The sequence below is a fragment of the Diadema antillarum genome, unplaced genomic scaffold (assembly GCF_040938485.1).
Source record: "Diadema antillarum isolate AM-2024a unplaced genomic scaffold, OU_Dant_1.0 scf00000217, whole genome shotgun sequence".
Classification (NCBI taxonomy): Eukaryota; Metazoa; Echinodermata; class Echinoidea; order Diadematoida; family Diadematidae; genus Diadema; species Diadema antillarum.
In genome coordinates, this window is record NW_027271106.1 from 722525 (window position 1) to 748901 (window position 26377).

At 38.6% G+C, this 26377-nt stretch overlaps 1 protein-coding gene across 1 annotated transcript; it reads left to right on the forward strand.

Moving 5' to 3' along the window:
• Positions 1 to 1762: 1762 nt before the first annotated feature.
• LOC139724499 (delta(14)-sterol reductase TM7SF2-like) lies at positions 1763 to 22509 on the forward strand. The gene is made up of 13 exons (XM_071635634.1): positions 1763 to 1853; positions 6232 to 6411; positions 7958 to 8227; positions 13089 to 13227; positions 13569 to 13765; positions 14624 to 14678; positions 16953 to 17147; positions 17718 to 17821; positions 18475 to 18597; positions 19106 to 19274; positions 20392 to 20472; positions 21053 to 21175; positions 22317 to 22509. Exons 2-13 carry the CDS (start codon positions 6253 to 6255, stop codon positions 22475 to 22477), a joined length of 1776 nt encoding a protein of 591 aa, XP_071491735.1. The 5' UTR covers positions 1763 to 1853; positions 6232 to 6252; the 3' UTR covers positions 22478 to 22509.
• The last annotated feature ends 3868 nt before the right edge of the window (positions 22510 to 26377 follow it).

Genomic DNA, 26377 nt, shown 5'->3' on the forward strand with positions numbered 1-26377 from the left:
TCCACCCCCCCTTAATTTCCAAAGCGAAAAAATATGGCTAAGAACGGCAGTTTTTGGACTGTAAAATGTAAAATTTTCAAGCTCGCTCGCATGTAATCGTTATGCAATTCCCCTGAAGTTGCTGCCAGTAATTGCCAGCAGTTCCGCCCGGTGCGCCCCCTCCCTTAATTTCCAAGGCGAAAAAATATGGCTAAGAACGGCAGTTTTTGGACTGTAAAATGCAAAATTTTCAAGCTCGCTCTCTTCGCTCGCTCGCATTTAATCTTTATGCAATTCCTCCTGATGTTACTGCCAGTAATTGTCTGCAGTTGCGCCCGGTGCGCCCCCCCCCCCCCCTTAATTTCCAAAGCGAACAAAATATAGCTACAAAAGGCAGTTTTTCTACTGTAAAATGTCAAAATTTTTAAGCTCGCTCTCTTCGCTCGCTCGCATTGAATCGTGATGCAATTCACCTGATGATGCTGCCCGTAATTGCCAGCAGTTGCGCCCGGTGGCATGCGCTCCACCCACCCCCTTAATTTCCAAAGCGAAAAAATATGGCTAAGAACGGCAGTTTTTGGACTGTAAAATGTAAAATTTTCAAGCTCGCTCGCATTTAATCGTTATGCAATTCACCTGATGTTGCTGCCAGTAATTGCCAGCAGTTCCGCCCGTGCGCCCCCTCCCTTAATTTCCAAAGCGAAAAAATATGGCTAAGAACGGCAGTTTTTGGACTGTAAAATGCAAAATTTTCAAGCTCGCTCTCTTCGCTCGCTCGCATTTAATCTTTATGCAATTTCCCTGGTGTTACTGCCAGTAATTGTCTGCAGTTGTGCCCGGTGCGCCCCACCCCCGCCCCCTTCCACTTAATTTCCAAAGCGAAAAAATATAGCTACAAACGGCAGTTTTTTCTACTGTAAAATGTCAAAATTTTTAAGCTCGCTCTCTTCGCTCACTCGCATTGAATCGTTATGCAATTCACCTGATGTTGCTGCCAGTAATTGCCAGCAGTTCCGCCCGGTGCCCCCCCCCCCCCTCCCTTTATTTCCAAAGCGAAAAAATACAGCAACAAACGGCAGGGTTTTTTTTTTTTTTTTTTACTGTAAAATGTCAAAATATTCAAGCTCGCTCGCTCCGCTCGCTCGCATTTGATTGTTATGCCTTTCTCCTGATGTTGCTGCCAGTAATTGCCGGCAGCTGCGCCCGGTGCGCCCTCCCCCTTAATTTCCAAAGCGAAAAAATATAGCTCCAAATGGTAGTTTTTTTTTACTGTAAAAGATGAAATCCTAGCGACGCCGGTGCCCTTTCCCCGCTTGGTTTCCCTCAACAACAGTAAAAGTCCAGGGATTGAGAGCTTCCTATATTCCAAATGTCTGTCCAAAAAAAAAAATCTCGCTACATTAGGATCAAAACGCACCCCCCTCGAAAAAAAGCTGGTGACGCCCCTGCGACATGGTAACGATTGACCGCGCATTTTATGAATGAACTCCGTCTTTTTGTTGCGGATCGTGTTCGTGGGCGGTGTGAATCAGCTGTGCTTTCTTGGCTAGGGTAGTCGACTGTTCACGACGTTGTGGTTGTGATTTTTGATGCGTGTCATCTTTTGTGGGCGTGGGAATAATTTATGGCAGGAAAGTATTTAAACCAATCACATTGCTTATCTGGGTGCTACCTGTCCAATCTAATTTGAATACACCAATCAATTGGCTTCCCGCTCCGCGTCCTCGACTGACCGTTACGCCTGCGCCATGCTTTTTGTGCGTTGATTTGAATTCCGAGCAAGCCGGACTATACTTCGTAAACACTCGCTGCAAAATACCAACCAAGGTTAACTCTTTGTTACCGTGTTTTTTCAGTGCCATCAAACACACCAGGTATGTTCTACTTCACGATGTGTTCCTTGTTTTAATGAAGATCAACCAGATATTAAGTAGCGTTTTTATGCGTATTGCCATCAAATGTTATAAACCTTGACAGAATCGTCGAGCAAGCTACCTTCTACTCCTAGTCCCGTGTGTGACACTCGGGGAAGCCGCTGCATTACCACAATGTGATTACGGTCTGACGGAAAGCTTGCCCGATCGATGTCGATAGGGCAAGTAAGATTATTAGCCTGATTTGTTATTAGCAGTGAGTGAGCACCTGTCGGATTTAAGCATTATATATTACAGCGAAATTCCCATCCATACTTCCCGCAAAAAATAACCAACTAGAGTAGATTTAGACCTCCAAGTCTAACTGAATTTGATGGAGATGTTCGCGTTCATCTTGACATTGTTTATGCTGTTTGCCAGAGGCGGGCTTTGCCGCCGCGCCGGTAGACCATTCAGACTAAACGGACACGACTACCAGTCAGTCGTACGCCTACCAAACATCAAGCGCTTTTGGCCTTTTGCCGCCCCTTCACTCATGCTAAACTACGCACCTGGAATTTGACTTGTGCTTTCATCTCAGCACGATGTCTTACCCCACACACAGGGAAGTAATCTAACAACTCAATCGGGCCTGAGTCTACTCGAGATTTCTCTCTCTTCTACTCTATCTCTAGTATCTACTACTTCTAAATCATGAGTAGAAGCTAGATGCTGTTCAAATGATAACATTCCTCGCGTTCAGTTTACTGTATAACAATGACACTCGCACAAGGTAGACCTAACAGTGTCAGTGGCAACACTTAAAGTAACAGTAGGCACCTAACACTACTAATTTGTCATTCATTCCATCCAGCCCGCATTTAATAATGTTTTAAATCTCTACATTTAAATTGCATGGAATTTTCAGAGCGAGCTTGTGCATGCATGGGAAGAAATTTCTGTAACAAGTGGTTACATATGATGTCATACTATAGTATAGGGTCACCTACCGTACCAGTATTTCTATAGCGTTTTATTGCATTGTAGTCATGAAGAAAGTCAGTCTAGACAGCTTTATTTTCATTGTCATCATCGTTTCTCCTCACTTTCTTCTTTGCATATATATGCATATAAAGTCCACTCATAGCTTACAATATCGGGAGAAGTCTGACTTGACACCTAATAAGGGGAAAATTCTGTCCAAATATACGGTAGGACCTACGTAGTCTGATAAATAAGAGTAAAATCTTATGAGTTCAACTGTATAAGTTTGACTGAAATTGGATGAAAAATAAGGAAGTTATGACATTTTGAAGTTACAGTACCTTCCTGTAGGCCCCTACACAGGGGCTACAGCAGTGCGGGGGGGGGGGGGGGGGGGGGGGCCACCGGGGGCGCAGGCCCCCTCTTTATCTGTTTTTAAAACAAAAGAAATAAAACGCAAAAAATTAGATGAAACCCGGTAGTAGCACCAGAAATATTGTTTGCACCCTTTACGGAATTCCTGGATCCCTCCCGTGCATGAATATATGCAAATGAGTGAGCGAACCATGTCATGAACCTCACAATTTTCCATTGATCATGTACAAAAACAAACTCATGAATACAAAACTTCCTATACCATGCCAGAGACCTTCTTTTGAAAAAATTTTCCTCTGAATTATGCTTAATTGGTATAACAAGATAAAAGTCATTTAACTCTATTTATGATATTGTTTATGATTGTTCATCTTTCAAAATATTAAACTTTTATGATTTTACTATCTCCACTAATAAGAATTCATTTTGAATACCTTTGGGAGTTTCAAAAGATACAAGTGCTTGTTCTCAGAGAAGTTTCAAAAAGCAGACATTGGATGTTACAATTTTCCCAAATATCACTTTGCCATTTGCATATTGACTGGTCAAGAACTGTTTCCTGAAAAATTAGTGAAACTTCAAAAGTCATTACTTCCCTATTTTATTTGTATAGTGCTCTTACAAACTTCTTAGTTTTTGGGTTTTTTCAACAGCACTTTGCATCACATCATCTTTAAAGAAACTGAGCTTCAGGGCAAGAAGTTGTTTTCTTTTCTTTCTTTCTTTTTTTACAACGGAAGATTATTAGTCATGTGTGTATGTGTTTCAGTGTTATAACGACAGTCCACTTCAAGGAAGAGGATGCTATGAATTTAAACCACCCTTGTGAATTTGAGCCCATTATGTTTACAGCTGAGTATCAAAACTGGTTACCACAACTTTCGCGCGTGTGTGTGTGTGTGTGGGCATAGTAGCAATGTTTCATTATTCCTAACTTTCCCTGTTGATATTGATAGTCTGTATATTTTATTAGATATTTTATTTTTCATGTATTTATGCAAAAGTTGTTTTGTAAACAGGGATTATAAGTCTTCAGACTTTTCACCCATCATGTGATTTACTGTCCAAACATTGCTTCGTGCTCCATTGCTTCAAGACATGTTTTGTATATATGTTTTGATACAAGGAGAGAGGGAAAGATTCTTGAAAAGAGGAAATCTTTGAATTTTGGTACTTTATGAAGAGGATCTCATCATGATTATACAGGGCTGTAAATTTAGTTGGTTAACATCAGATTTTGGATTCTACAGCAATTTTCTGACCACAACTTTTGTGGTTGCTTTTTTTCTTTTGTGTGTTGTTGCTGGGTTTTTGTGTGTGTGTGTGTGTGTGTGTGTGTGTGTTTTTATCGTCCATACCTCCGTAGTTTTGTTTTGTAATGATTGCATTGTATTGACTTGTTCTGTTTTGTCAACTTAACTGACATTTTTTTTAAAATCTGTCAAAGGTATGTTTGTTACAGTACATGGGTCAGCTACACATACAATTGTACTCACAAGGGCTTTTTCCTTTCTTGCTGCTTCCCCCACCAATGGCATTCATTGTATTTGTATGTAGTCATACCACCTATTATTTCTCATTGTATGTTGTATGAATAAGTATGTCTTATGAATTTTCTCTATTTGTATCTCATCTTGTAATTTCATTTTTTATCGTATGCTCTGTATATTTTTAATACTTGGTGCAAAATAAACTGAACTGAAACTGAAACTGGGAGATCACATTCCCAGATTACCAGATAGTTTGTAGTTTGTAAATATTTTGTGATATTTGTGCATCATTTATATTCATTATATACACATACACTGTACTTCTAAATTTTTATGGAAATGTGGGGGGGGGGGGGGGGGGACTCTTGTTGCCTGTTAACTATGTGAACTACTGTATTACCATGTAATGTAGGGTCTAGCATCTCTTCCATTCTCAGAGCAAAGTGTCTTATGTGACCTTTGTGCTCTAGTTCCAAGCCTAGATAAGAGCTTCCTAATATTTTTGCTGTAACAAATTGACCTTCCAAACTTTGAAGGGGTTGGTTCAGCTAAACACCACAGCTTGATTCCTTCTGTCAACATATCTAATTAGTGCGATGGCAGAATGGGATAACGTCTTCGATCCAGACCAGATCAGCTAGCTTGTGTGGGTGTGGTCTGATAGAAGAGGAAGATCTTGAGAAAATAGGGGAGGGGAGAAGATGTTTTTCAAAATCCATCAGTTGATTCCAAAACAGGAAATGTTTCATGAATGTACAAATTTGAGTGGAGTGCCCCTGCAGTGTATGTGCTAATGATGCAGTAGTGCACACGTACAAATGTACTGCATTTCATCGGTTGAGAATGATAAGGGCGTTAAGTTGCCACAAACCCATAGTGTTCAAGACCACTTAACGCCCTTCTCATTCTCAACAGACGATTTTGTCACAAGTTACAAGATGCTCTTGAAAGAAAGTGAAAATGAAAATCTTTGAAAGGCATGTTAATTCATTCAAACACATGATAACAGAGATTGGAGTTTATTTCCTTGATACAACTTTTATTAGGTCTTGGTTTCTTTACAGTGTCTTTCAAGTTACATGATACTGTGCAATAATTCCCCTTTGTGTTGAGAATGCTATTTATGTGCAATGTGTTATCAAGCAGTATAGAGAGAGGTACACATGTATATGGTTTGACCATTCTTTTTTTTTTTCTTTTTTTTTTCAAAACTGGGATGCTTCATCAGCAAGAGCCACTTTAGAGCAGACAGAAACTTATCAAAATCACTCATTAGACAAAATGTGAAGCCAAATGATTTCATGTTATAAATACATGTGTACAGTAAATTTCATGACGTAGATTGATGTGTACTGTAATCTGTGCATTTTTGCAGTCTGTCTGCATTTGTATATCCATGCTTAAGTTGAGCCTTCACACCCAAAATCACTTCCTATGGCTTATTTTTTATTTGCCTTGACTTTTCAGTCTCTTTACACAGTGCTTGAATGCATAAGTCTTGCATTGATATTCAAACTCCATGTCAATGCAATTCATTTCTGCATTTCCAGGACTGGGTGGAAGAAAGTATCATGCCTTCTTCAACATTTGATGTCGGCACTGCCGTCATGGCCAAGTGGCCGGGCAGTAATCTGTGGTTCAAGTCTACCATCCTTGATGTGACTGAGGATGGATACTCTGTCCGATACGAGGATGGCACTGAGGAGGATATCCCAAAGAAGGATGTAATGGTAAGATGCCAAATGTTTGCTAATTTGTAGAATATCGTCGCCGGGGCGACAATACCTCATATCTTCAAAATGTCAAATGTTCAGGAGAGCCAAAAACATGGCGGCCAAAGCACTATAGCGAATGGGAAAGCCTTTCCTTTGATATACTGTGGTGGCTTCCTTTTTGGAGTAAGACAGTTGGAATTTGGACAGGACATCACTTACACGTAACCCATATTTGACCATTAATTAAAAAAGGTCATTTTCACCAAAATTTCAGATACAATTTCTTGTCACCCCAGCAATGATATGTCACTGACAAAAACTGCAATGAAAACCTGTTTGTAAGGACTGCCGGGAAATCTAGTCCCAAAAATTGATTAGTCTGATAAAAAGAGTAAAATCTTACAAGTTCAACGGTAAAGAAATTGACTGAAATTGGATGGAAAATAAGGATATTTTGAAATTTTGAAGTTTGCTAAATTCTGCAAAATAATTCTTGTACAGTGGATATGAATATGCAAATTAGTGAGCTGACCATGTCATAACCTCACAATTTTCCATCGATTGTGTACAAAAAAGAAATCACGAAAATTCAATGTTTCTGTAATTGAAATCTGAAACATGATCTATTCCTGGGGACCGTTTCATGAAAGTTGTCAGCCCTGACAAGTTGTCAGTCACTGACAAAATTTACCATGGTAATAGTCAGTGACAAGAGCTTCTCAGCCAATCAAAACCGAGGATTTGCTGAAATTGTCAGTGCTGACTAAATTGATGAAACACCCCCCTGGTTGAATAACTTCAGAATAGTGATCAGTAAATATATCAGGATTTGAGCCTCGGACATATTTTGCGTTTGAATGAAAAACTAGAAATTTCAAAATTTTATGCACAGAGACTATCATGGCAAGTTGTGAAGGAATGGCATGCTCACTTTGCCATTTGCGTATTCATATTGTCCGTTCAAGAACTGTTACCTGAAAAATTATTTATTTTTTTACCCAATTTCAATCAAAATTTTATAGTTGAACATTTCAAATTCTTTGAAGGGACACAAATTTCATGGTCTTAATAACGTGCAGGTGACCATTCTGAATTGGAGGTTGCTTTTCAGAGGCTTATAATGTAGAAAGAAGGTGACTATTTCAAAGCTTGTTTAACTTCTTGAGAATTGAAGGCTTGTTACAGCTCAAGATGTGAACCATTTGCACCAGTCAATGTGTCAATACCTTTGATTCACGGTTACCATAACCTGTATCAGGCTGGGCATTTTGTTCAGACTCTTCTGTGGAAAAGTTATGCTAAGATGCAGACCTCCCAACCTTTCTGAATTTGGATGAAAGAATCTGAATTTGGACTATTTCTACAGTGTACCTCTTGTTTCAATACAAGTCTCCTATTTTTCATGATGATTGTACTACATGTGCCTGTGGGATTTTCCTACTTTTGAACCAAAGCATCCTTATTTTTCAACCAGATAGGCTGGGAGGTCTGAAAATGTAAAAGCAAGTAAAAAAACAAAAGAGATACAAGATAATTTTTTTCTTCTTTTTCTACATTTCAGGCTGAATCCTACTTTACGCGATCGCGATCACGTTCAAGGTCTCGATCACCAGGTAGGAGACGCTCTCGCTCGCCGGCTCGTAAGTCTTCCCCCTCTCGGAGCCAAAGGAAGTCGCGCAGCCCAGCACGGAAGCCGGCACAAAAACCGGCACAAAAGCCGGCGCAAAAGCCAGCAGCAGCTGAGAAGAAGGCGGAGGAGAAGAAGGCAGTCGTAGACACACCAGTGTCAAGGGCACAAGAGAAGCGGACTGAAACCAAACTCATTACGCGGGTGAGTGTCAGAATACAACACCAGCATCACTATACCAATCACTGTACCAATGCGGCTTTTTTAAAGAAACTCCCAAATCAAGGAGATTGGTGAACTTAAACAGCAATCATGTCCTGACTTACAGTTGTACAAGTAGTGAGCATTACAGTCTATATTTGAATGGTGAAAAGTTTGTTGACATCACACACAAATGAAATGAGATAGCTGAAAAATTAGCAGCTCAATCTTTTAAAAGTGGAGTAAGAAATTCACTCCTTTTTTTTTTTTTTTTTGCAAAGCAATTAATTTTTTTAGCTCCAGAAAAGTAATTTTCAATACAGGAGTACAGTGTATCTTCATAATTACTTTGAATGCCAAGCAGTATGTGAACAACACAACAATATGTAGTAGGAGTAATTTTCATGATAGACAGGTATTGAATTATTGGAGATGACAACAGCACACAAACCTTATACCTCTCAGTTCACTGTAAATATGGGGTCATTCATAGATATGGGAGGGGGGAGAGGTGAGTGGGGTCAGTGTAAGTTCAGAGTGGCTCTAATCTAATTTGAGGCAGTGCAACATGTATCAGCATGTATTCTGTGGTGGTATTTCAGCATTCACACACACCTCTGAGTTGTGAGCAGAAATTCATCTAATGACTTAACCATTCAAGATATCAACTTTCAAGCCCAGATAATGAGAAGAAAGGATGTCGTGAGTTTGCCTCATCACTCATTCTGCACACAGAAAATAAAATCAAAAATTGTTTTCTTTGTTGCTCGTGGCTCACTAATACATAAATTTATAATTGAATCTGTCAAATCTCTGCAAATAAGCGAGTAATCTGAGACTTTACACTTTTCATCCCTTGAGGAATCAGGTACATAATTTCCATTTGTTAGATCATAACTCCCAATATGAATGCTGTTGCCCAGAGAGGATGGGTGGGGGGGGGGGGGGGGGGAATAAAGTGAATGCTTTTCAAACATTCTATGATAGCATGGACGTAGATCCATGATGATAGTGAGGTATGAAAAAAAAATGCAGACTTTGTGACCTGTATAATCATTCTATTTGGTTGTTTGTTTGTGGGCTTTTTTAGTTACCTGTACTCGTCTCTTCAGGGGTCGCACTTAACTTTTTTTTTAACTAGCCAGGCGGATTACTTAGAATCAATTTTGACACTGAAGCAATATTTTGGCTAGCCAGACGGACTAGTAACTTCAGAATTTTGTGATTTTTAGCTAGTCCGACGTGATTTTGGGTGGCCAATGGCCAGCGGACCATTGCCAATTTCGAACCCTGCTCTTTAACATAATAGGTCCTTTTGCATCATTTGTTGTATATTCATTATTCATTTGTGTATACCTGTAATTCATTTCATCCCCTTTCATGCACTTTTCCTGCTGTGCCTTGAGCACATTAGTTATGTGGAATTGGCACATTATAAGTATTCTGTATTATTATGATTATTATTATCATCATCATCATCATTACATTATCATTATTATTATTATTATTATTATTATTATTATTATTATTATTATTATTATTATTATTATTATTATCATTATTATTATTATTATTATTTCCTCAATACATTTTCAGGGGATAATAAGAAATCTGGAGTGTTAAGATAATTATAGTTGTGTGGGATATAAAATGAGTTCTGCCTGAATCAAACACTTCAAACCCAAAAGTACTGTGAAATGGACTGCAATCCATGCTTTGCTGCTAGTTCCCCCCCCCCCCCCAATTGAGGAAAAAAAAAAGAGTTGCTATCGTCTGAGCATAAGATGACACCAGATTATAGGTCAAAGTACTACATGCTGTAATCACCAAAGTAATCATCCCATGCACTGGAATGCCTCATGGATGAACCAGTCTGAATGACTAGACTATTATGTGATCATGTTCACACCCATTTGTGCAAACTCTCAACCAAACAATGCGATATGCACCAATGAAAAATGCCTCACGTACATACTATGTATAAGCTTATTCAGTGGATGATAATGTGAATTGTCCTATCTCTAAGTTTCAAATATAAAATATACTGAGCCATTGTACCATATGCAGTTGCAGTAAGGAGTCTGAGTTTTACAGGCTACTACAAAGTCACCCTGAGCAATGCTGATTATTCATGCGGATTACCATGCCCACTTAAAGTGTGTAAGAATTGCACATGTTACTGCCCTGGCATTCCAACAGCACCTCCATCGCTGAAACTGGCAAGGAATTCCATGGTAATTAAGACTGGTAGTCCACAGCAGCACAATTGGATTGTCCTGTCTGTGTTAATTATGCTGTTTAGACGCTCACATTGATTTGGTAGTCTACACAGCCATCAATTTTACTGCTCTACACATCTGTAGTCTTATTGTGTGACCATCACATAAGCCCAGATATTTATGCAACAGGTAAGTTCTCAGATTTCTTACTGGTATGAACATTGTTTGCACATCACCTCTGCTGGTACTGTCATGTTGCCATCTCCTGCCAGAGGATTTTAAAGTTATACGACTATGTTTGTATCCCACTATCAAGGTTGTTCGCAGTCTGCCAATGCCCTTTTTAAGCCCATCTAAAGGTGTGAAAAAGGTAACTTGTGGAGCAGCGAAACTTGGTTTTCTTTAATCTTGGTTGAATTTCTTTAACATACTTAACGCGAGTTGCGTTAGTTTGCTGTTACTCTTTGACCATATTTTGCCCTTTAACCCTTTATCACTCAGAGATCCCAGATATGTGCAGTGTGCTATGGTCCATAATGCATTGGGGAGGCCTTTTTGCTAACCTTAACTTTTTCCATGATGATCAATTTCAATTCAACATTTTCTGCAATTTACTGCATGCCAGAAGTACATGTGATGTTTTTCTCCATAATTTACAAGATTGCTGATTATGCAAGTTCTTTCAACTAAAAATCAAGTCACATTTAAATGCATAGTAACATGACTGATAAGTCATAAAACATCTTTTAGGTAATTCATATATGTTTGAGGTGTTATGTACCTTAGTCATGTTTACATTGTATACTGTATACGCTATAATTTTCGCGTACATAAATTTTCGCGAATTACCGCTGTCACACATATTCGCGAGTGGTTAAATTCGCGATTGGGGGACCAGAGAAAATATGAAGTGGCAAAGAAAGTGTGAATTTTCAACTTACTAGCAAATAAAAATGATACTAGTTATACACTGCATGAAAAAAATGTACCAAACTCTGCGAACTAGTAAGTTAGAATTCAACATTTTTGAAGTGGTTAAGTCCATCGCGCTAGATTTCTGACGAGTGGTCCCCTTGCGATAATGGATTGGCTCTCTACAGTATTCGTAAGTAGACGTGGACGTGCGTAAACAAGCTTAGCCAGTATGGTCTGTTCGGTAAGTCGTGACATGGTATACTAGTACTGAAATGTTCGTATCATCAAGGCAAGGGATTCATTTTGGAAGGTAATATTTTCACGTGTTGTTAATTTCGCGAATAGCTCCCGACTCGCGAAAATAAAACCCCCGCGAAATATATAGCGTATACAGTATTTGTGTGTTTGTGTGTCCATTCACTTTGTTTATTCACGATTTTAATTGTCTTGCATGAGACATATCAAAAATTCAATTAGATATCATTAGCAGTTGTTGGATAATGAATTACTTGGCAATATGAATATTAGATGTGTATATTGTATGTTACATCACATGCAAATTCATGTCTTAGAAATTAATTTTGATCGAACAATTTTTGCAGTGAAGTAATGATTAAGCAGCATTTTGTGGGTCTCAGGCCTTGTGTAAAAATTTGATGTGTGAATTTTGATACAAACATTTGATACCATATATGGCTTTCACTCATTTAGAATTCACTTAAAACTGACAATAGATGTGTTGAAATGAAAGTATATTTATCAGGCATTAATCTTTTTCTTATGCACAAGCTGATCCACTTTGTTGCATGCTGAATGCTGTATATTTTTATGATAAATGTAACTTCAAAGGATTTTGGCTAACCATCATAGTAAGGGAGAGAAATCAAACTCAGAAGCACTGCTTCCAGGTTAGTTACAGTACTTCACCAGTAAGATGAGACACTCAATGTGTACTAGGGACTTTTATGAAATTCCATGCAGTACAATAGAATTGTACAGCATGGATTGCCGTGGCTTGCAGTTCACTACCTTTTTTGTTGTTGTTGTTGACTAACATTTTTCACATATTTTAAAGAATCAGAGATTTAATCACCTAATTTCAGTGTGCAACGTGTATTTTCTTGTTTATAAAGAGTGACAAGAAACTTACAGAGTCTTATATTGAATCTTCCCTCGAGCTGTAGTCCTACAATTACATGGATTACCCTTTGCGGTGTCTTGTCCCATTCATGTCAAGGATCCATTCTTTCATTTTTGCAGATTATATGATAGTCTAGACTATAGCCTTGTAATGCGTTTGTACTTTTTTAGCAGACTGCAGCTACAAATATTTGGGAGCCGGAGGGGGTTGGGAGAATATAGCATACTGCAATGTAAGTGCTTGAAGCTGCAGTGATGTCACGCTTTGTTTGACACATTGTATACAATGTATATACATCCTCCACCCCTCCAATACTAGACAATTGTTACTGTGCTTCCCAGTTTGAAGGCCCTTTGAGGCAACTATTCCATAGTTAATACTTATCAGACAAAACTGGTTCTTGCACATTGGAATTATTCCACCGCTGGTAAGTCATATTACAGTGTGCATAGGAAAAAGGCACACCCATAACAACCTGCTTTTGCATAGAAATTTTGAGGTAACGTTTTATCATTCCTGCTGATGATATATTACCGAAGGCAGTGTCTTCGTCTGTGATATACTGTTTTCCTGTATTACCTCAATCCAGACTGTGACAAAAACTGAGCACCACACCTACACAACCAGGGCACAGACGAGATCCGGGAAGCAGATTCTTGAACCTTTAGTCGAGATGAAGTCAGGCAGAGTTCCAAAGACAACACACTATGAGTTTGGAGGGCCTATCGGTAAGTCAAGATCCTATCCTGAAATTTAGGTGGAAGATCCATGTGAGTGTGTTTAGACAGTAGCAGTCTGTAGCTTAGGATATGGATATAGTGGACTCCCATTATAATGCAGTCCTCGCGACTGGCAGTTTTCTTTCATTATAATATCGTTATAAACGAACAAATAAACAATAAAAGAGCACACAGTGGATAATGTTGCGGCCCAAATTTTGAAATAATTGATACCTCGTTTTGAGTTGCATAGAAAAAGTCTGCAGCACTTGTAGTGCCACCTGTGTATGGCATCTTCATTGACTGATACAAGTTCCTCCCTTTCCACCATCCTCCCTCCCTTCATCCAGGCACATTCCTGATGATTTTTGGCCTGCCCTTTGTGGTCTACTACCTGTACTTCACCTGCCTACCGTCTGCCTGTCAGCTGACCCACAAGCCTCCCTTCTCCCTCAACTGGAAGGACTACTATGACCAGGATGCCTACCTGCTCTACCTCGGCTGGTTCCTCTTCCAGGCCATCTTGGCCCTGATTCCCATCGGCAAGGTAATGGTGGCTGAGATCGGTCATCTCATAAGGTGGCGCAGTCACACTATACAAAACTAATCATAGTCTTACTACCCAGTATTTTGCTTTGCTTAGTTTGGGCAGTTTGACCACAAATTTCTTGAGAAGTTATCAGCAAAAACTTCCCACAAACTTCCTGCAGTGCACTTGGGAAGTTTTTCACTTCTAGCAAAACTACGTGAAGATTTGTGCTGTGTGAGAGTGCACTGCTGAAACTTAAGTCTGCGACGGCATAATAGATCGTTTTGTACGAACATTGTGCATTCTTATGTACGCTGTTGCGCATTTGCATTTTTTACCTGCAAGTGGCATAAAGTACGGGGTATATCCTATTGCTGACACTACATATAGTTTTGTCTATAATGTAACCGCATGCTCAAACTTCTGGAAGTTACTGGGAAGCAAACTACACATAGTTTTATGTAGTGTGACTGCGGCTATGGAGGAGGTTTGCATTATCCAGAGTGAACAGATATTTGATGTTGACCTTTAAAGCTTGTCACAGACTGGTTCAAACAGGATTTCATGCAGATTTTATGTCCATTGCATCTGATAAAAAATAAGAATACCAGCTTCATTGTGAATTTGTTTCCTGTAAAGAAGAGGAGTGTGCATGTAATAGCTTTAATAATTTCTACAATGTTGTTTTGTTCCATATATACCAGTTGTAGCTGGCACTTTTACATGGTCGGTTGTTAATTGTAGTGAAAGCTGGAGGTTGCAGAACCTTTAGATTTGCTAATTGACAAGTAGACTTTAGGAATCATATCTGACACATTATACTCTGTGTGTTTTTTTAATGCATATCTTACTTCATTTTTTTTTAATACCCCACAGGTGGTGCAGGGGCAGCCTCTCAGGTCTGGGAGGAGACTAAGCTACAGGACCAATGGTAATCCATTATGTGCTCTCACTTATTTGAAGGATGAAACAAAATTTGTCATGCCATGAAATTGTTGAGTTTTATTCACTTTTTTTTCTCTTTGACAGCCTCCTTTTGTAATGAGCTTTTGTAATGAGGTTACTATGAAAATCGCATTTCAAATTACCAGGGAAGAAGTAGGAAACGTTGGATATGAAAACTTCTCTTTTGGTACGTTACATGCATTTTGAGTCACTTATTTCATGGATTTTAAATTATGGCCGACAAAATGTCACCTTGCATCACAAAGCAAAGAAAAGTCACACACCCCAATTTTATGTAAGGACTCAAAATGTTGTGAAGGGTCAACCTAGTCAATCTGTAACTTTTTATGTTATTGAAAGACCAATTCTTGTACATAATTCTAAAGTTTGGGAACTTGAAACGAGTGAGAAATTGAGGGAGGTTTTTTTTTGCAGTCTTTCTAGAATAGTTTTTGTAGTTGTTGAATAGTGTGATTAGGTATGTCTTTAGGGCCCCTTATCATTTCTTAGAAAACCTCTACACACTCTTCACTTTCAACTCTAATAAGTTTTTACAAGATAATGCCACTGCTTTGAAAGTTTGTATTAGTCATGAGTGGAGTGTGCCTCTTGAGCATGTAAAATTTCAGCTCAATCTGATAATCCCTTCATTGTGGTTGCTACAGAGTTTTTATGCCTCCACCACGAAGTGGTGCCGGAGGCATTATGTTTTCGGGTTGTCCGTCCGTCCGTCCGTCCGTAATAAATTTTGTGGACAGGGTAACTATCAAAACCTTTTAAGGTATCCTAATGAAACTTGGCATGTATGTGTATTAGGGGGTGAAGTTGTGCCTATCAACTTTTGGGTGCACATGGTCAAGGTCAAAGGTCAAAAGGTCAAGGTCAAATACGTAAAATTTCACTATTTCCTCCATATCTATGCAATGCCTGAAGATATTTTCTTGAAACTTGTAGTGTAAACATGTATTACCCAATTAAAATTCTCTGGTGAAAGTTTTGGGTCATGAGGTCAAAGGTCAAAAGGTTAAGTTAAAATATTAAAACTTCGCTTTTTTTCTCCTTTTTTTACCTTGGAAATTGTTCAAGGTATCTTCATGGAACATAGTATATATACACGTACTGACTGGCAGTTATCATCTAGAGAATCTAGGGTTCATAGGGTCAAAGGTCAGGGGTCAAAGGTCAAGTGCAACACTTCAAATTTTTACTATTTCCCTCATACATGTATTTATGTAATGCCAGCAATTTTTTTTTTTTACACTTGGTGTATGCATGTATAACCTAGATTATCTGGAAATTTTCTTTTTCTCTTTTTTTTTTTTTTTTTTTTTTGGGGGGGGGGGTGGGGGTTTGCCTCAAAGGTCAAAAGGTCAAAGATCAAGGGAAAGTGCTGAACTAACTTTTTCCTCCATATCTCAGAAGTTGCTCAAGTTATCTTGAAACTTACTACATATTTGTGCATGTTCTGCCTGACAGTGATTATCCTATGAATTTTAGGGTCAAAGGCCAAAAGAAAATGGTAACGGTGTACTTTTCAATACAGAAATTACACTTTTTCTCCATACCTTGAAATTACAGTATTCATACACTTATGAATGGGTCAAAGTCAAGTTAAAGTCCTTGAATCCCCAAATACATGCTCTCCTATTCATCTAATTAAACCTAGGTAAAGGAAGGTGAACATTCAACACATTTGTGACAAACATGTAATTTCAATATTTTGCCAATATTGTGAAAATGTAATTATACATTGTCCACATATACTATAGACCTATTAGGAGAATCATGCATCATGGCGGAGGCATAGCAGTCGCCTTAGCGACATTTCTAGTACATCATGTTTTTTGTCCTATTCATTGCACAGAGCACATTGTGGTGAGATCAAGCACTTGAATAGTCTACCCTAAACTTCAATGCCTCTTTTCTCGTTCAACACTCTTCCAGGGTGTATACATTCTGTCCATTATTTAGATAGGTTTGGAAAGTCTAATTGTATTGAGTTTCATATCATTTCAAAGCTTAAGTGTCTGCTCTTTCAGAATCTACCCTTACGTAACAAAATCCATGTCGTGGCGACTTTATGTTGGTTTTGTGATGCAGGATCACATACTGTGAAAGCATTTTTTTTTTTTTGATGTGTACAAAAAAAAAAATCCTTTTCATCACTTGATCTAGCAAAGATGATCCCCTCAAACAAAACAAAAAAATAAATACATTTCCTTGATGCTCAGTGTCTCTCTTTCTGCCACCCCAAAAACAGGTTTGTTTGCCCTGGTAGTGACCTTTGCCTCATTTGGCGCCATGGTGTACTACAAGTGTGGGGTGGAATTCATCGTCGACAAGTTCCTGCCGCTGATGACAGCAGCCGTCCTCTTCTCCTTCCTCTTCAGTCTCGTCCTCTACATCAAGGCACGGAGGGCGCCAAACACGGCCCTGGCACCAGGCGGAAATTCTGGTGGGTGCCTTTGAAAGTATCAGCTCCAACCATTGGCTAAACTCATCCCCCTTCCCCTCCCCTCCAAATCCCCCACATTTGAAAGAAAAAGAACCTATAAACAAGGAAAACAAAAATGACGAGGATAAGAAAATTTTATGTACATCCGTGATGGATATCAAATGGTATTCATGATGTCAGGCATAAACATTGACTGGTGATACTGGTCTAGGTGAGATTATTGTTCATGCACATGTGCAGAAGACAGGAAAAAAAAAAATTGGCAGTATGTGTGACATTGCAAAAAGAGTTCTGCAATTATACATGAAATTAAAAACATGAGCTTGTGATGTCTACTTGAAGACAGTAAATGATAATTTAAAAATGTATTTTTCTAATTTATACTTATAGGTACTAACACCTTCATAGGTCTGTCAAATTTGTGACAATACACAGGTCTTGCAAATTCTGTGAAATACGATTGATATTTGGCCAGTGTAATAGTAATATGAATGTTGCAAAGTACTGATGTTATATGTACACTTGGAACTTCCTGAGACCTTGCTCTTGTAACAAACGTCACATGAACAGGTAATGTCATCTATGACTTCTTCATCGGCCACGAGCTGAACCCTCGCGTTGGTAGCTTGGACCTGAAGTACTTCTGTGAGCTTCGTCCAGGACTCTTCCTTTGGGTGAGTAGTGATTACCTTGATGTCAGCACAATCATTAATGTCTCTCTTTCTTTCTTTTTGTGAAGTGGCGACAAAAAAATCTACTGACAAAAAACAAAAAAAAATTAAGCTTATTGAGTTATTCCTGAATTTTCATATTTCTGTGATTTGGCAAAGCCATCTCTAATAAGAGTCCAGCAGCACTTAAATTATGCAGTGTTTTATTACTTTTCACCCTCTTAAAAGAATTTTGTCGCATTGTTCATGATAGGTTGAATTATTGTGAAAATTCACCTGTGTCATGTTTTGTTTATTTGAGACTCTCTTATATAAAGTGTGTAACCAAATCGGGGAAAAAAAACCTCTGCATTTGTATTTTATGACGGTACAAAAAATTCATCCGCCACAGCAAGCTGTTTCTGTGAAAATTCTTTGTATATACACAGCTTTTTTCATGTGTATTCACATCAATATTCTCCCAAATACACTCAGTACATAGTGTACACATCCTTTTGATCTTACTGGTGTAAGAGCATAGAACCTTTTCTGTCTTGCGATTACTGGGCCAAACAAATCTTTACGAATCCCCATCTGATAAACTTTCCTGCCGCGGTGAAGAACAGAAGGATTTACTGTGGTATGCATGTTTCGTGTATCTCCCACCATACCTGTAGGCACTCATCAACTTTGCCTGCCTGGCCAAAGTGTGGACAGACTTCCCAGACAACGCCCCCTGGAACCTCATCCTCATCTGTATCTTCCAGTTCGTCTATGTCTTTGATGCCCTGCTGTATGAGGTAACTTCATCTTGCGTCACTGTTAACAAGATGGCAGCCAGTGTGTTCTAAAAAGAATAGAAACGGTCAAAGAAATTAGTTTGTGCAAAGTCAGGTTTACCAGAGCATTTTGTTTGTTTTTATTTTCTTTTTGATTGTATTAATTTTATGAAAGGGATCAGCAGGATACCGGATTTTTGCACAGTAGCTTGTTAATCAATAAATGAGGAGATGCAAATGTATTCTGTGTCATAAAATGCACAATATGCTCTATATCACCTTATATTAGGTTTGTTTGTTTGTGTTCTGAATTGCCTGTAGACCCAATGCAATTTTTGTACAAAAACAAGCTCATGAAATTCAGTCATCCTGCATGTTACTCTTTTCGTGTGTTTGTGTTTATTTGGTTTTACTTTTCTTGTTTGGTATGTGCTTTTTTTTTTTGTTCCTTAGTTTTAGGAAGTGTTTAATGTTTTATAAGCATTATCATTTACCATCCTAATTCCTATTCCTGCTTTGTTCTTCACAGTCTGCCATCCTGACGACCATGGACATCATCCAGGATGGTTTTGGCTTCATGCTGGTCTTTGGTGACCTGGCCTGGGTGCCTTTCACCTACTCCTTGCAGGCACGCTACCTTGTGGACCACGCCCCTGGCTTCGACCAGCGCTGCCTCATTCCAGTTGCCATGCTTTTCTGTAAGTTTTGCATCACATCATTCACTCCCAACACTACAGTCATACATACAACATAGATGGTTTATTTCACAAGTCGACTGATATTCATGAAATTGAGAGCTGCTATAAATGCATCCTGAAACACAAGTGTGCTATACATCCTTCTCCAGGATGGGAGATCACAAAAATTTACTGTGAAACCAGAAATATTTCTGGCATGAAATTTTTTGCAAGTGGAGGAGACAGCTGTTTTTGCACCATGAAATTTTTGTCAATTGCATAGTGTAGACAAGAACTTTCGCTTGTGTGTTATAATTCTGCAAAATTTTTGCTCTCAAGAAATTCTCGAAATTAACATTCACGCCAAAATTTCTGGTTTTACAGTATCCTGGAACGGGAGATTTTTGTGGTACATTATATTCACCTATTTCCGTCAACTTTTGGCTAGCCCGAATTCTATAATCCATGAAAATATCTTAACAACTTTCTGTGCACCTTTTGAACAGGCTGAATCATGGGCTTGGCCCGTTCGAGTGTGTGTGTATTCATTTGCCCTAGTAGTATTTATGTGAGCATATGTGTGTGTGCAGTAGTTCTGCACAGCCGGCACATTTGAATGGAGTGTGCAGCACATCAATTTTCATGCAGAAAAATGGTATATCAAATCCTGTCTTTTCTGTGAATTGGATGGAAACGTACAAGTGAATAATTTCGTATCGCAGACTCAAGAACCCGCAAATATGTTTTTTAGCCAGTCAGCACAAAAAAATTCATCATGTGAAAATTCTGACGTTTTACAGTACTGTAGGAGCTGAAATTTTCGCGGTGGTTTTATTTTCGCGAATTTCGTGAATAGCCTTTTGAACCACGAAAATAACAACGCGTGAATAAGTAAGTTCAGTTAGACCCTCGCAACCGCGAAATTAACAGCACGCGAAAATGTCCTCCAAGTAGCAATTCACGAAAATTTCTCTACGTGAAAATTTCAGCTCGTACAGTAATGGGTATTACAATTTAGTCTGCAAGAAATTTGTTAGAAATTAGTCAAAAACAGTATTCCATATGTTTTTGTTCATTTGCTATGGCATATATCTTCATATCATATTACAATTTATCCTCTACTTGTTTTCTCCTGCAGCCCTAGGATACTGCATCTTCCGTATGGCCAACAGCCAGAAGAATTCCTTCAGGGAGAACCCACATGGCAAGACTGTCTCTCGTAAGTTGCATATCTTCTGCATGGTCTTAAACAAAAACAAAAACAAAAAATTGAGGGAGAAGTAAGCAAAGTTGTTGTTTCTTATAAATCACAGCATTGTGACAATTCAGTTCCACTGCATTCATAATTTTATATTGTTGTCCATAACAAAATTAAAAGCATTTCAAGCATCAGAGAAAAAGACAGGCAGAGACAAATACAGATGCTTTTGTATTTCTTGGTGATTGTTATGAAATGTTAGATGCAGCAGATATTTGTGAGGAAGAAAATGGGAAAGACTTCTTGCCATTTATTCATTGTTTTTAATGGTACTTTGAGTGGTTGTATGACTTGAGATGTTGGATGACAAGTGAGACTCGATGTGGAGTGTACAGTTCTTGCCATTCACTCTACCAGAAAAAAAAAAGGTTGAATTTTTATGCCAGTTTGCATGTACTTGGAATAACAGAAATTCTTCTTATGGTCATCCCCATGACATTTGTTCATTTATTGATGCATTTGTCTATGCTGTTGCTTATTAAGGTGATGATTCATTCATATCTTGTTTTGTCGTCTTTTGATTTCGCCTGCAATTGGACAGATCTGGTGACCATTCCAACGGACACCGGTAGGAGGTTGCTCATCTCTGGCTGGTGGGGATTCGTCCGCAAACCAAACTACCTTGGTGACCTTCTCATGGCATTGTCATGGTCACTGTGCACAGGTGTGTTTCTATGTATAGTGAGGTACCCGCACCTTGTCAGGGGCCCTAATATCGTCACCCGGCGCAAAATTGCTACAAGTGCACTGAACAAAAATGTATCCCCAGGACTGTATGCAGTACGCTTGAAACTTTGCGAGGTTACCACAACCAAGCAAACTGAGGTGAAAAACGAACAGTTTTTCTTGAAAATCTTTGATTTATGTAAGGAATTTGTGTTATCAAGTATCATCACAGTCACCAGCACACGTCTTTTATGTGCTTTGTCTATGGGAGCACGGGGTGGCGAGGTGCGGGCCCCTTCCTTAGCACTCAACTATTCCGCATTGTTCGTGTTTGATGACGATAGCTGCAAATTTCCAGTATCCGATCATTGAACTTGTAGGTAGCTCCATTGGAATCTTCAGCATTTTTCCTTTATGTGAATGGGATTTCATAAAATTTCAGTGACGTAGTGTGAATTAAACATGCATTAACATTAACTATGACGAGGTGCGGGTCACTCAAGTACAGTATACTTCCTCTTCCTCAACTTCCATGTTGTATATGTGTAAAAGTTAACGTAAATGTCATAAAAGACTGCATAGTTGTGGATGTGCCCTGTAACATTGGTATGGTATCTCTTAGTGCTCATTTCACACATCATGTACACACAAATTTTCAGAAAGGTAACCACACAGCATTGTAAAATGAATGGAAGAGAGGAATTCTTCATTTGCTGTTGTCATAGAAGTGCATTTGCAAAGATCATTGTGCAGTCGACTCCCGAAATAACAAAGTCCTCAGGACCGGCATTTTTCTCTTGTTATGTCGAAATTTTGTATAACCAAACAAATTAACAATAAAAATCATAGAGCAGATATAGTGGATGAAGTTTTTCCTTGTCCTAACTGGAATTTTGTTATAACCATGTTTGTTATAAATGTGTTCATTATAATGGGAGTGCACTGAAATCAGTTCAAACGATGTGAAAGCACTCAGTTGTTTTTTTAGTGTGAAAAAAACAAAACAAGGCAAACTCACAAGCCAGATATGCTTTACCCTGAAAAATCTTATTGGGTTAACAGTTGTGGAGTACTTCTGACAGGACCACAGAACTTCACAAAAATGTGTAATTATCGTTTACGTTTTCTTCCCCGTTCAGGATTCGGAAGCGTCGTGCCATACTTCTACCCGATCTACTTCTTCATCCTCCTCGTGCATCGCGAGCGGAGGGATGACGCCGCCTGCCGGCAGAAGTACGGAGGGGCCTGGGACAAGTACTGCAGCACTGTCAAGTACAGGATCATCCCTTACATCTACTAGGAAGCAGCAGGAGGAACTCGGTCCCAACCCCACACCCCCTTCCTTATTTCTTGTGCCTCCCATCTCGGAGGGGATTGAGTGCATTCAGTGTGTGAGATTGGAGTGGCCAGTCTGTTTGAAGAACGCACAAGGGGGGTAGTGCAGGCCAGCTGTATGTACTCATCTTAAAGGAGGAGTTCGCTATGGTATTATTTTAAAATCGCAGGCTGTCTTCATGAGACTCTTGGAAGGAGAAGAGAGACAAAAAAGCTTTACTGGAATGCTACAAATTATTTTCACTCTGTTTCCACATAATCACATTGATGACATGGGAATTTTTCATGGATTTTTGCTTATGACACATAATATGACTGGCATTACACACACCAAACAAAGAATATATTTCCCCATTTACGCAAATAAACTATATTGTGGAAGTGTCCTGTGCATTTAATAGTATCCATTTATTTCACCTGCCCAATGGGAAGTTTTAGTGGCTCAGGGCAATCAGGAATGTGGGTTTGTAGCTTGCTGTAAGTTCATGGCTTGTATTTAAGTTATACATTTCAAAAATTGTTTTGAGCATGTTTCAATGCCTTTCATGTGTCTATCTTTAAGATCATTTCTTGGTGATTTGCCCTTCTCTTGAAAACATTCCTGTAAATGAAATTTACTCTTTAGTGTATAAATTGAAGGATTCAATGCAGTTTGTTGCTTCTTTTTTTTTTTGTTATGATTTTGTTTTTCTGTAGTATAATCTAGTTTTCAGGGTAAGTCTGTAAACTAAGTGGACAGCAATAATGTTTTTAGATGAGTCCAGTCATACTGTAAATCTATTGGTTTATTTTAGCAAGTTTTGAAAGAATGTAAGTAGAATTTGCAATGTTTAGGAATTTCACACTGCACAGGTGCTCAACCATTCACTTGATTGTGTATCTGTGCTGTTGTGGCTAAAACGTTGGGTTGATACCATACTGGGCCAGCATGCCTTGTGGCTTACTAAATAGACAGCCGTGTGCTTTCAGCTCCTAGACCAGTACAATTACAAGTGTGCACTTGATTTAGATTGAAAAAAAGAAAAAAAAAAGAAATTAAGCTTTGTACGCTGCACGTATGTGTATATGGTGTACGCATGGCACATACACCGCCAGCAGTGTAAGTGGAGTTTAGTCAAACATATGGCCAGCATGAAAGACATGTGCACTTGGTGTTCAATGCAATATTTTCAATCACCTAGCAGCAGATTTTAGTAACATGATTCGGTGTTTCCTGGTGGGTGCCGTAGTATTGAATTTCAAATATTGCAGCTTGCAAGGATTGCAGACCTGTATGTGATAAATGACCTCACATGTTGCAGAGATATGAACAAATTCCATTTTGGTCTTTTGCTGTGAATGTTTTGTGATTCAGACAGACGAGAATATGAAAAATCAGCCCAGAAAATATGCCAAGTTAACAATTTGCATCACAGTTGAATATACTTTGGATCCCCCCCCCCAAAAAAAAAAAAAAAAAAAAAAATCTGACCTTTGAACTGCTAGAAGTACAGAGCTGCTGAGTCCCAAAAAAACCTTGAATATGTGCTCATGTCTTGAGAAAAAATTGGAATTTTGAAATGCTTTTGGAATCATTTTGGCCTGTCAAGATGTATGTAAAAAGCACCAATCTCTCCCTGATTGCTCTTTAGAATGTCAGCAATTTTGATGTGGGAATGTTGGCAGCCCCCTCAAGTATGCATAAGATTGCCAGCTTCAGTGCCATAGGCATGGTATAGAGTAGACTTCTAGGGTTCTTGTATGATATGTATATATGTACAGTACTTTGATTGTGCCCACTCCAAAGATTAGTTTTCAAACTCTGGGCAGGTGGTGTTTTGAAATTTTTAGCTCTCAGGCACCGGTTGTTACTGTGGTGAAAAGAATGAGCTTGTGCCATTCTCGCAAAACTGTAAATGGTCTAATCTTATTTATTGAAATCACAGTGCTTTGATTTTAGTTGTTGAATACCTGCTCTTAGTTAAGCAAGTCTATTTCCTTTTGTTTGTCGGTCAATTAAGTTTAACTTTCCTTTCTTTCCTGTTTCATGCGTGAAAGAACAAAATGGATGTGATTTCATTTTTGTTCCCTGAAAGGTAACAAAATATGCATGCATACTTACTTCAAACTAAAACATTTAATACTTCCTGTCTATAAGGGGAAAGAAGGTTATAGTCTGATCCAAATAGACCATTTTTTTCTAGATGTGTAAGTGATGAATTTCTTATTCATGTGGAAATCATTTTTTTTTTTTCTGTCTGGGTGATGTCATTGCATTCTGTAGTATTTGACTTAGACCATAACAAAACACCCTGCCTACTTGTGGATAAACCAGTGATTTACCAGCTTCAAGTTCATGTGAGAAACATTGCCTGTGTTTAAGCACAAAGTGCAACATGATTTGTTGATTGCATCATTTCCATCGATTCGACGTCATTCCATTGCGCTCCAGTTGTGCATATTGATAGCCTTTTTGAGCAGTTGACTCGCCTAGGTGAAGACAATGATCTGTCATGATCGTGTTCTCTAGTGTAGTTTGGGAGTGGACATCGCTAAGAGCCACAAGGAGTAAGACATAGTGTGCATACGATGTGCGTTGTGCTGTGCCACTGTATCCAACCATTTATGACCGTACATATCATGTGTGAGGCCTCTCAGTTTTTCTGTTGTTCTGGCATGAAGGTGCAACTGCATGATTTCCTCTGGAAACCGTGTGATGTGATGCTTTTTGTGGTATGCATATTAGGGTGATGTGTCATGTAGCCAAATATGCTAATAATTTTTTCCTACTACTACTACTACTGCTGCTGCTGCTGGTGCTGCTTACAAGGTGCATGTAATCAGATTGTTGTTTGACTTTGCCATTAGTAATGGCAAATGTAATTTAGCTTCTGGCTATTTACTGGTCATCACTGGGTTATTAAGGTAATGTGAGTTAAAATAGCTCTAAATGTAGTCTCGTCTCCTACTTTTTGTGTGACATATGTCATATGCAAGGGCTTCCGAGTGTAGAGGCATTGTTGAGCAAAATTCAAGTGCTGGACAATTGGAACATTGGTGCTTTGAAGCAAGTCAGCATCTACTTCATGTAAGAAAAGAACATACGCATGCAGTATATTTTAGTTGGTATAGTTTTCGTTTGTAACTTTTCAGGTCAATCCAGGTTTATAGATGTCAAGATTATCCAATGAATGGTATTGAATTTCTTGTATTTGCTCATGCATGGAAAAACAAAGGGATGAAATGGCCTGTTTACATGTGACTTATATGATTCAGAATGTTTTAAATTTCAGCACAACCTGTCATTCTGTATGTATGTGGTATGCAGTTCCAGATTAATTAATCAAAATTTCACATTATTTGCTGCATGTGGAGATTCAATATTCCAATGATTGCCTTGAAATCTGCAATTTAAATTATGCAAAACTGAAATATGAAATTTACCACGACAGTACATGCCTTCAAAAAATGAGATACACGTGTATTTGGGGAATTCAGGATGATATCAGAGCTAGATGAGTGCTAGAAGTGACTTGTACATAGTATTTGTGTAAATAAAATATGTACATACAAACAGATTTTGTGCAAGCCTCAGTCATTAGTATGTAATCTCATATTTTGTATTCATTCAGGGACAAATGAGAATATTTTGTCGTCAATGTTATACCACTGGAGGAAATCTTTATAGTTTTAGAAATCTACCAGATTGGATGGAATATGATGTCGACTCTACAGGTATTTGTGTTTTTTTCCTTTTTACCCCCTTTTCTTTTTCCAGTGGGGAAAAAAAAAGATATTCAAGTCTCATTGGTCAAGTCGGTAAGCACCAAACAAGCGCCAAGACTCCACAGACATTGTCTAAAGGCAATACCATTCCATTCCTGTA

Excerpts from the sequence above, each read along its gene's own strand:
- LOC139724499 (XM_071635634.1), top strand. The coding sequence starts at position 6,253 with ATGCCTTCTTCAACATTTGATGTCGGCACTGCCGTCATGGCCAAGTGG. Across the intron at positions 6,412-7,957 it reads TCCCAAAGAAGGATGTAATG|GCTGAATCCTACTTTACGCG; the intron begins GTAAGATGCCAA and ends TCTACATTTCAG. Across the intron at positions 13,228-13,568 it reads TGAGTTTGGAGGGCCTATCG|GCACATTCCTGATGATTTTT; the intron begins GTAAGTCAAGAT and ends CCCTTCATCCAG.